At 56.0% G+C, this 10,507-nt stretch overlaps 1 protein-coding gene across 1 annotated transcript; it reads right to left on the reverse strand.

Moving 5' to 3' along the window:
* Nucleotides 1-7,871: 7,871 nt before the first annotated feature.
* POLD4 (DNA polymerase delta 4, accessory subunit) lies at nt 7,872-9,697 on the reverse strand. The gene is made up of 4 exons (XM_032879612.1): nt 9,395-9,697; nt 9,079-9,168; nt 8,739-8,850; nt 7,872-8,361 (listed from the first exon to the last, which is right to left on the reverse strand). The coding sequence occupies exons 1-4, from the start codon at nt 9,489-9,491 to the stop codon at nt 8,337-8,339; spliced, it is 324 nt and encodes a 107-aa protein (XP_032735503.1). The 5' UTR covers nt 9,492-9,697; the 3' UTR covers nt 7,872-8,336.
* Between the last annotated feature and the right edge of the window lie 810 nt (nt 9,698-10,507).

Raw genomic sequence — 10,507 nt, forward strand, 5'->3', positions numbered from 1 at the left:
CTCAGAGATATTTATGCTTATTGTAGATGAATGCACACATTTTTTTTTTTTACTGAAATAGTAGCATATTGTATACACTCCTCTATAAATCTTTTTTTCCCCACCTCACTTTTCCCCCATATATCTGAGAGCCCGTTCTATTCTAGACCAGTCCGTGCAGAGCTTGCTTGAATTTTTCCGGTGTGGTGTCTGTCGTGTACGTAACTCCCTTTACCAGTGCCTTCCTGGTAGACAGGCTGCTGATAGTCTTCGCTGTTACAAATGGAAAGATCACGAATAACCTTCCATATGTTGTTACACACGCACAGTTGTATCCGTCGGTTGCATTTCTAGCTACGGACTGAATGGGATGTGCGCATTTGTCATTGTGACAAAGGATGCCGAACTGGCATCCTCAAGCTGTACCGGCTTACACCCCTGCATTGCAGGAGTGGCTGTGGGAGGGTCCTGGGCAGCCACCCCCCACCCCCGGAGAGCCCGTGGAGGAGCGGCGGGGCGGTCCTGTGTGCTTCCGATGTGATGATCCTCCCTTCTCCGTACCCGAGAGGGCCTCCGGGGAGCACGCCAAGGCCTGGCCCAGCGGAGCTGTGGGCTTCAAGCAAGAAGTGTAAAGGAGCCACTTCTGCAGCTGACAGCTTCGATGTGTCCCTTGCTGAGAAGGCTCTAGGAGAAGACGGCTCCCGCCCACAAGGCCACGCAGCCCCCAGAAGTGACTTAGGTAGAGACCGGATTTCACTCAGCTGACGTCTACCTGAGTGTCGCAGGCTGGACGGGACCAACAGACCCAGCAGGAAGTATGAAGGACGTGCCAAGATTCCATCAGCCTGGAGGGCCTGCTGTGGAGCACCCCCCCATGTTACCCCCCCCACCCCAGGATGAAACACTCAGCAGAGGGGACCATGAAGCTCTCACAAAATAGAAACAGACGGCCATGGAGAGCAGAGGAGAAATCCTTCAGTCTTCTTAGGGAAGGCTGCACAGAGAGAAACGGCGTGTGGTGGAGGGTGGGACGAGCCGGACCAGGAGCCACAGCAAACTCTGGGTGAGGTGAAGGAGGCATCTGCCCCAAGGGAGGTTCTGGGAAATGCCTTTTCCTTCAAGAGCCCAAGGACCAAAGTAGGGCTCGAGAAGGACCCAGGAGCCCCTCGTGTCCACCCCACTCGTTCTAAAATCCTTAGCCACAGGGCCGCCTTCAGGGAGTCTGAGTCCCCACAGTGTCAGGTGCACACCTGTCCTGGGGCAGTGTTTGCTATGCGCATGTAGGGCCTTCTTGCTTCCAGGAGGCTCTCGAAGCTTCCGCATGGGGTTCTGACCATCTGCACCTGCCACCACTGGCCCAAAGTTGTTTTCTAGTTTAGGGCTCAGGTGAATGGACTGGAGGGCCAGCAGCCGTGTTGAGGATCGCCAAAGTCCTAGAGGTCTTATGAACCCAAATCCACCTTAAGCCACCACTGCTGTGGCCTCAGTCTACTTCTAGAACAGTCTGGAAATCTGTGCCTTTCTTGTTTACTTGAGTTTCTTGGCGAATTAGCTCCTGAAGCCTTTGTGTTCCTAGCGCATTTGTCTGAATTTGAGGCAGATAAATACGGCCACACCTAAGTCAACAGAGAAGGGATCGCGTGACCTTCACTGGCGGGTGTGGCCCTGGTAGTCACTGCCGCGGCTGCGGGCGGCGGAGAGAATTACAACGCAGAGACAGAGGGATGCAGCAAGTGTGAGGTCACTCAGAGCAGGCCAGTCCTCCCTTCCACCTCCTCCTCCTGATATCTTCTGGCAGGTGCCACCAGCCACTTGCAGAGTTCTCAGAACTGCCTGGAAGCCGGCTCTGGTGTGGCTCTCCTGCCACTCGGCCATTCTCCCTTCTCCTTGGCTGCTCTTCCACCTTCTGGAGAGGATTTCCCGGGTGCCATCTTTGATCTTGTCTTTACGCCCCCTCCCTGTCTCTCTCCCCAGGCCCCCACACCGAGAACTCACCCATCCTCATGGGCTCGAGTGTGGGTTCCGTGCGGGCGATCCCCCTGGGCCCTGGATGCCACCTCTTCCTGACCTTGCTGCTGGACTTGCCCTCTAGGCTGCCTCTGCCTCCTGGATGTTTCCATATGGGAGTCCTGTCATCATCTTAAACTGCACATGCGTGAGCTACAGCTTGCCTGCCCTCCCAGTTTCCATTTTTCTGTTCCTGGCATCAGCCTTCTCTCACCCACCCCAGCTCACATCCTGAGTCATCTTTGACGCCTCCCCCCCCCACTCCTCCCTTCCCAAACACAAGCCTTACCGCCTGCCTTTGCAACAGCTCTGGCCGTTCTCGGTCCTTTGCATTCTGTCTGCGAATCCAAGGTCTCAGCACCCATGTCCTGAATATTGTTTTTAAAGATTTTATTCATTTGCAAGAGGACAGAGAGAGAGAGAGCATGAGCAGGGGGAGGGGCAGAGGGACAAGCAGCAGAGGGACGAGCAGACTCCCACCAACACAGGGCTCAATCCCAGGACCTGGAGATCATGACCTAAACCAAAGTGAGACGCTTAACGGACTAAGCCACCCAGGCGCCCCCATCCTAAATACTTAATAGCTTCCCCTGTGGTCTCCCTGCCTGCAGTTCCTTCCCCATCTGGGCAGACAGATTCTCCAAAATGATTATTTTTATCCTATCTCCCTTCTGCTCAGCAGCCTTCTGGTATTGTCATCACCATGGGTAAGGGCAGACTCCAGGCCCTCTGTCTGGTCCCAGTCCCTCTGGCTGGCCTTATCCCACAGGACGTGCCTGCAGCCATCAGATTCTTACTCACTTACAGCTGTATGACCCTGGGCAAGTACTTGACCTTGGCTGTGCCTCGATCTCCTCTTTAAAATCTCTTTATAGGAGCGCCTGGGTGGCTCAATGGGTTAAGCCTCTGTGTTCAGCTCGGGTCATGATCTCAGGGTCCTGGGATCGAGTTCCGCATCAGGCTCTCTGCTCAGCAGGGAGCCTGCTTCCCCCGCCCCTCTCTCTCTGCTTCTCTGCCTACTTGTGATCTCTCTTTGTCAAATAAACAAATAAAGTCTTTAAAAAATTTAATTAAAAAATAAAATCTTTTTATAAAATGTGAATCATTGGGGCGCCTGGGTGGCTCAGTGGGTTGAGGCCTCTGCCTTCGGCTCGGGTCATGATCTCAGGGTCCTGGGATCGAGCCCCGCATCAGGCTCTCTGCTCTGTGGGGATTCTGCTTCCTCCTCCCTCTCTCTCTCTCTCTCTCTCTCTCTGCCTGAATCTCTGCCTACTTGTGATCTCTGTCTGTCAAACTTGTGATCTCTGTCTGTCTGTCATTGGGACGCCGGGGTGGCTCAGTCGGTTAAGCCACTGCCTTTGGCTCAGGTCATGATCTCAGGGTCCCAGGACTGAGCCCCACATTGGGCTCCTTGCTCAGCGGAGAGCCTGCTTCTCTCTGTGCCTCTGCCTGCCTCTCTGCCTGCTTGTGCATGCTCTCTCTCTCCTCTCTCTGACAAATAAATAAATAAATAAAATCTTTAAAATGTGTATCATCATTTCTAGGGGAAGGAAGGCACTCCAAACAGTGCTGCATATGTGGGAAGCCCTGAAATGCTAGCTTTTTGCCCCGAGTTTCATAAAGCAAGTGCTGCAGTCTGTCTGCACATCTCCCCGCTGGGCACCCCCATCTGCCTCTCCTCCTTACCTTTCCTCAGCCCAGTGCCTCATTCTAGAATGCTCTTCTCTGCCCACCTACTCTTCCTCACCCTTCATGGGCCACTGACCTCCCATTTTGCTTTCAATGAGCCCTTGTTTGCCACTTCCTGCAGCATGACTCCGCCACTGGGCTAGATGGTGGGTGGGTGGGGCAAAGTGGGGGGGCAGGGGGTGCATTGGGGTAGATCAAGCCCTCCAGAGGCCACACATGGCACGGCTTCCCAAAGGGTTCATTATACTTGGCAAATTCATCCCTTCTTAATGGTACGACAACTACTCAGACCTGTCATGGAGAAGAAAACAAACCTGGCCAGGGATTTTGAAGATAAAACATACAAGTAGGAAGAATATTCAGAGAGGAAGTATCTTGGGCCCGGCTCCCGCTGCCCTGGGGGGTCTGCATTCCTTCTGCAGCGGAAGGGTTTGAGAAGCAGGGGTGAGCAGAAGGGGTGAGGCTCTGAAGGCAGGTGGAGGGAACCACTGCAGTGGGAGGTAACTGTCCTGGGCTCAGGGTCCCCGCAGTGAGGGTCTCTAACACGCGTGCTCTCTCCCTCCTGAGGACTCAGTGTCGATACCACTCCTTGTGGCCCCCACAACGTGGCCTCTGTATCACACTGTTTTTTGTTTTTTTTTTTTTAACTTTCCACACAGGTGGATCTTGTCCGTTCAGCTGGGGCACAGGTACAGGTAGGAAGCAGGTGTGCGGGCAATGCAGTGCGACAGGTAGCCCTCGGTGTGAGTCTGGCCCTGTGTTTCCTGATTGAGCAAGTCTCAGCCTCAGTTGCCTTTACCTGTGAGCCGTGGCTAATACTCACCTAATGACGGTGTTCTGAGTCCCTCTAGTCAGCCACGGAAGGAAGGTGCAGCATTCGGCCCAGCAGGTGGCATGGAGGGCATTTAGGAAACATCAGACCCCACCCAGCGGCACAAGGCTCTCAGCAAACATCAGATTCTCGAATGTTCCCACCGATACCATACCTTCCCACCTGCAACTACTTCCACATCCTTGCCCTCCCTCCCTTTCATGCTGGATGCTCCTGCCTGAGGCCACCCTGTCCCTGGGTCCTGGTCCTGGCCCTTGTTACTTTCTCACAAAGGCCTCACTCGTGACCGCCACCTTGGTCTCCTGTGGCACCAGCACCCTCCCTCTTGGCTCACTCACTGTGTGATCATGCTATAGCGTCACTCTATCTAAAACAAAAGACAAGGGGCGCCTGGGTGGTTCCATCGGCTAAGTGTTTTCTTTGGCTCAGGTCTTGATCCTGAAGTCCCGGGTTCAAGCCCCAGCCCCCCAGCTGTCCAGCTCTCTGCTCAGCAGGGAGTCTGCTTCGGTTCTGGTGCTCACCCCGCTTGTGTTCTCTCTCTCTCTCTCTCTTTTTAAGATTTTATTTATTTATTGGGCAGACAGAGATCACAAGTAGGCAGAGAGGCAGGTAGAGAAAAAGGAAGAAGCAGGCTCCCCACTGAGCAGAGAGCCCAACACAGGGCTCAATCCCAGGACCCCGGGACCACGACCCCAGGCGAAGGCAGAGGCTTTAACCCACTGAGCCACCCAGGCGCCCCTGTTTTCTCTCTCTCCTAAGTAAATAAATAAAATCTTGAAAAAATACATTTAAAACAAAAGAGAAAACGACACAGAAGAACCCCTCCCTTGAAGGGCAGCTTGGTGGCTCAGCCAATTAAGGGACCAACTCTTGGGGTGCCTGGGTGGCTCAGTGGGTTAAAGCCTCTGCCTTCAGCTCAGGTCATGATCTCAGGGTCCTGGGATCGAGCCCCGCAGCATCGGGCTCTCTGCTCAGCGGGGAGCCTGCTTCCTCCTCTCTCTCTGCCTGCCTCTCTGCCTACTTGTGATCTCTCTCTGTGTTGAATAAATAAAATCTTTAAAAAAAAAAAAACAAAGGGGACCAACTCTTGATTTCAGCTCAGGTCGTGGTCTTATGAGTCTTGAGATCAAGCCCCGCATGGGGGTTCTGTGCTCAGCAGGGAGTCTGCTTGAAGATTCTCGCCCTCTGTCTCCCCCGAAACTTGCGCTCATGCATGCGCACACATGCTTTCTCTCTCTCTCTAATAAACAAATCCTAAAAAAACCCCAAAACCCTTCTTTGATCCCACGTCCCTCTGATCACCACTTTATTGCTCTGCTCCCTTTACAGTACAAGTCCCCGAAAGAGCTGGCATGCTCCCGCTCTCCACTCCCACTGCCATTCCATCTGTGCCCACTCCAGGACTCATGGAAACTTCTTGTCCCCAGTGACCTCCACATTGCCAAGTCCAGCATGCTGCCCTCAGGCTTCATTTTACGAGCCTCTCCAGAGCATCGGAGACCCTGAAATGCTTTCTGTGCAGGCCTCCTAGGCCCGCCCCTCCGGACTTTCCTCCAGCCTGCCACCCCCAGTCTCCTCCTCCCCCGCCTCTAAGCACAGAAGGTGCAGGCCTGTCCTTGGACCACTTCTCATCTCCATCTGTACCCACTCAGGTAACCTCATCCACATTCAGGACTTTAAATGCCACCTAAAACACGCCCACATTTACATCTCAAACTCAGAACTCCCCAGAACTCCAGACTTGCGTATCCACCACCTACTCCCCAGCTCTGCTTGGGTGTCAGGCGCAAACTCCCGACACCCAGCCCTCCTCACCCCTCCCAGGTCTTTCCCATCTCAGTCATGGGAACTCTGGCTTTCCAGCTGCTCGGGCCAAAGGCTTTGGAGTTCTCCCTGGCCCGTCTCTCTCAGACCCACAGCCAACTGGTCTCCCCACCCTGGCCCCAGTCACCAACAGCACTCTCAGGGCCGACCCCAAAAGCCTCCCAAGCGGTGTTGCTGCCTCTTCTTCCCCCAGCCCCACAATCTGTTCTCCACCAACAGCCAGAGTGATGTTTTCAACACATAAGCTTGATTATGTCATTTATTGGCTTAAAACCCACCAGTGTCTTCCTGTCTCCCTCCGATTAAAATCTAGATTCCTTATCTCAGCCTGCGTGAAAGGCCCGGTGGGAGCAACCTGCTACCTCTCTGGCCTCATTTCCCACCGTACTCCTCTTGCCCCCGTCTGCGCCCTGGCTGCGTGGCCTCCATGCTGTTCCTGGACCAGGACGCACACGCTCCTGTCTTGGGACTGTGCTGCTGTTCTTCTGTCCAGAGCGCCCCCGTAGGTGTAGGGCCCGTTCCTGTGCTTTGTTCAGGTCTCTGCTGAAACGCCACCCTGTCGGAGAGCTTCCCTGATCAAGCTCTCCAAGCACCCCGGGCATTCTTTGACCTCTAACCCTCATTTTGCCTACCACGTAATATTTACCTGTACGTCTTCTTTATCTCCTCACTGCTAACAACACCCGAGAGGACCTCTAGAGCCCGGGATACAGCAGGTGCTCAGCCGATGAGCTGGGGCACGGGTGTAGACAGGCAGAGCCAGGCCTCTCATCCCCACACCCCTGCTGGTGCCGCCAGCTCCTCCGGGCTTCAGGCCCCCTCCCTGTAAAATCGACCTTGAGTGCCCTCTAGGGGTTTTAGAGATGATTCATTTACAGTGCTTGAGGCACAGGCAGTGCCCAGGACAGTGGGGGCTGAAGAGGCCACTTGGCTGCTCTGTGGGCCTGTCCCCAAGGAGTTAACAGTGGTGCTGTCTCTTTCTGCTCGGGATGGAGGGCTGGCACAGAAACACAGGGTGAGGAGCACTGACTCCATTCTCCATGTCAGACCATCCCAGGGTCCCCTAATCATTGTTTCGGCCTCACCCAGTCCCCACCAGAGCCGGTTGGATGATGGCCATCTCGGAGCAGGACCTCCTCAATGCTGCTTCGGATCCAGGTGGCCTCGATGTGGGAAGCAGAGGTGCTTTCCGGGAATGTGTAGGTCTGGACTTTATAAGGCTTGTGTGGATCCTCCTCTGACAAAGGACCCATATTTGTGAGGTGGGCCACACTGGGCAGGCTGGGTGGCCCTGTCAGGTAGGTTTTCTCTGGCTGGTCCCTGCAGTTGGCTAAAGAGTAGTTTCCCTGTAGACCACCAGGAGGCGCCAGAGGCTGATCGGCTCTAATGAGGACTCGTCCCAGGGTCTAGTAAGGCGTCTTTCTTCCGTCCCAGGTGTAGGGTTGGGCCGCGGAGGGAAGGCGGAGCGCTGGTTCTCTCTCACCTATCAACTTGCTGGTTGCTGCCAGCCCACGCAGGGCCACATTAAGGGACTGAAGGCCAGGCTTCCAGACTCAGTGTTCTTTATTGACAAGCATTAGTGAACCCCTTGCCAGTTCTGCCCTCAGATTCCCAGCCTCAGGTGGGGAGTGCATCTTTGCCTTCCATCCTGTCTGTGTCCAGGGCTGTGCCTATTTGCCACACTATTCCCAGGACCACAGGATTTGTGGTCAGGGAGGAGCGTAGCAGGTATCTGAAAGGTCATGGCCAGGTCCTTGTCCTCAAGACCACTCTCCCTGTAGGAAGTGCAAGCTTCAGCTGAGTTGGCTCTCAGAGGCGGCTCCAGGAGCCTGCTGGTTAGATGGAGGCCTGAGCCTCCGAGACCTCCAGATTCAGCCTCTTTTCTCTATGAGGCTCTTTCCTGCTAAAGGTTCTTCACAGCAGAACTGAGTCAAGGGGGCACCAACTGCCTGTCACTTGTGTCTTGAGGCTCTGGGAGAGCGGGCAGGAGGTCTTAGGTGGTGCCTCAAAGGGGATAGAGATGCCAGAGGCTGTACAAGGGGAGGAGGGGGGGGAGGAAGGGAGGAGCCAGAGAGTCAATTAAGTCCTTGGTCGGATTTCACCAGCCCTAATTCTTGGCCATGGTCTATAGTCATTGGCCAACCCCTCTGTCCTAAATACATAGTCCCTAGGGCCCTGGGTGCACCCTTCCCCCACCATTAGCTCAGCGGTAGGGATTATTAAAGCAATCTTTGGTCTTCCTGAGCCAGGCACCTTAGAGAACCTTCTTGCCTGTTTAGCAAGGCCCCAAAGCCTGCATCCATTTCTTCCCCAGGCCAGGGCAGCCCCCACCCCAGGGGCCAGCAGGCCAGTGGTGCCTGATGGAAACCTTGGCTCCCCTGAGAGCCCTCCCTGGCCTGTCTCTGACCTGAACTGGAATCGGGGATCTCCAGGGTGGGTCTGTAGCACCTGACGCACTTCTGGGGGCGGCTCCAAGCCCATCTGCTCCGCCCGATGCCAGCGCTGCAGCCGTGTGATCCCTGCCAGGGTGGGAAGAAGACGACTCTGGCACCTCAGGGCAGTGGGGAAGAGTTCAGGCCAGACAGTGTGTGTGGAGGGGTGTGGAGGGGTGTGTCGGAACCTCCACGCCCCCTAGTTTCAGGAGACAGTGGCCGAGAGGGTCAGGCAGGGGCTTGGGTTGCCTCGGGGACGTGCAGGTGACAGGACTGTCCCCAGGATGTGTTCCTGGGGCCAGAGAGGGCTCTCACCTGTGCAGGGCCCGTACTGCCAGGCGAGATCGAACTGCCTCAGCAGCTCCAGCTCTGCTTCATCCACGCTTGGGGGCTGGGGCTCTTCCCCTGCAATGACATGCGGCTCCTCAGGCCAGTCCCCTGCCCCTCACCTCACAGCAGCCCCACTGCTCCCCGGCCCTCACCACCCCTTTTCCTCTGCCGGCCACTGCCAGGCCTGGAGTAGGAAGTAGACACCATACTTCACTTCCTCTTCCATTGCCCACGTCCACCCGCGTCCTCTCATGCCCCTCGGCGCCTCCACTGCTCCCGCCCCCCCACACACATAAGAGACCTAGCTCTGGTGCCAGCTCCCCCTTGCTGTGCCCAACGGGGCCCTCCCTCCTCTTCACTACAGGGTAGGAGTCAGTGATGAGCCGCTTCCGGCCCATGGCGGCCACCCAGGCAGGCAGAGAAGGAGGCGACTGCGGGGAAGGAGAGAGACAGGCCAGCGGGCACGAGAGAGACAGCTGCTGAGAGAGAGAGAGAAGAGGGCTGGGGCCAGAGACCGAGCCTGGGGCCAGCGACGGGCAGACAGGGTGACCCAGACAAGCAGAGAGGAAGTCCGCGGGTTCCAGGGAATGACGCCTGTCCCCCACCCCCACAAGCGCACAAACATCAAAGACCTAGACCAATGGTTGGCCGCCTCCGTGGGGCGGGGCCCGACTCCAGCCAATGGCAGGCGGCGAAGGCAGAGGGGGCGGGGCAGCTGCTGCAGCTGTGTTCTGGGGAGAAGGGGTGAGGCTGGGGTGGGGGACCTGTCAAGATGCCCCAGACTGCACCACCTCCCCCTACCCCCCTCCTCCCCATTGGTCTGCAGTGGGTCCCGGGGGACTTATAGAGCGTTATCCTCAGCCTCTCACTTCCCGTTTTCCCTTCCTAGGCAAATGTTCTTTTCAGCCTCAGTAATCCCCGTGGCCGGTTGGTAACTCCCCAGAGTCCAGCTGGAGCCTCCACTCCCACCCCTTGTCCCGCAGAGCCTTATGGGGGCAGGTCTGGAGGTCCGAAGAGCGTTTGGGTTAATCCAGCCCCCTTCCCTGCTCCCACCCCACCCCCGCCGGCCCCAGGAGACTGGAGGGAGAAGCCCATGGGTTCCAAAGCTCCTTTCTCACAGTCTGTGCCCAAAGACCCTGCCTGCTCTTAGTCTAGGCAAGCGTTGGCCTTGTCGACTCTCTGGGGGTCCTGTAGCCTGCCCATGCCTACCCTACTAGTCAGGAAGATTCCACAGTGAGCGGAGGGCCAAAGTGTTTGTATCCCCAGGTCTTTATCAGTAAAATCTGCCCAGTGTCACTAATGCGACAGTATGAGCAGAAAATACCAGCGATAAACTAAACACTTCTATGGCACTTACGGTGTGCCAAGTACTGTTCTCAGCACTTTCCCACATTTCACTCAACTAAAATAGATG

Source organism: Lontra canadensis, unplaced genomic scaffold (genome assembly GCF_010015895.1).
Source record: "Lontra canadensis isolate GAN:19392208 unplaced genomic scaffold, GSC_riverotter_1.0 scaffold66, whole genome shotgun sequence".
NCBI lineage: Eukaryota > Metazoa > Chordata > Mammalia > Carnivora > Mustelidae > Lontra > Lontra canadensis.

Bases quoted from the DNA above. Each gene is read 5' to 3' on its own strand.
- POLD4 (XM_032879612.1), bottom strand. From the start codon at position 9,491: ATGGGCCGGAAGCGGCTCATCACTGACTCCTACCCTGTAGTGAAGAGG. The intron at 8,851-9,078 runs GTGAGAGCCCTC...CCACCCTGGCAG, and splicing joins GCAGTACGGGCCCTGCACAG to GGATCACACGGCTGCAGCGC. The intron at 8,362-8,738 runs GTCAGAGACAGG...CCCCTTGTACAG, and splicing joins GATCCCCGATTCCAGTTCAG to CCTCTGGCATCTCTATCCCC.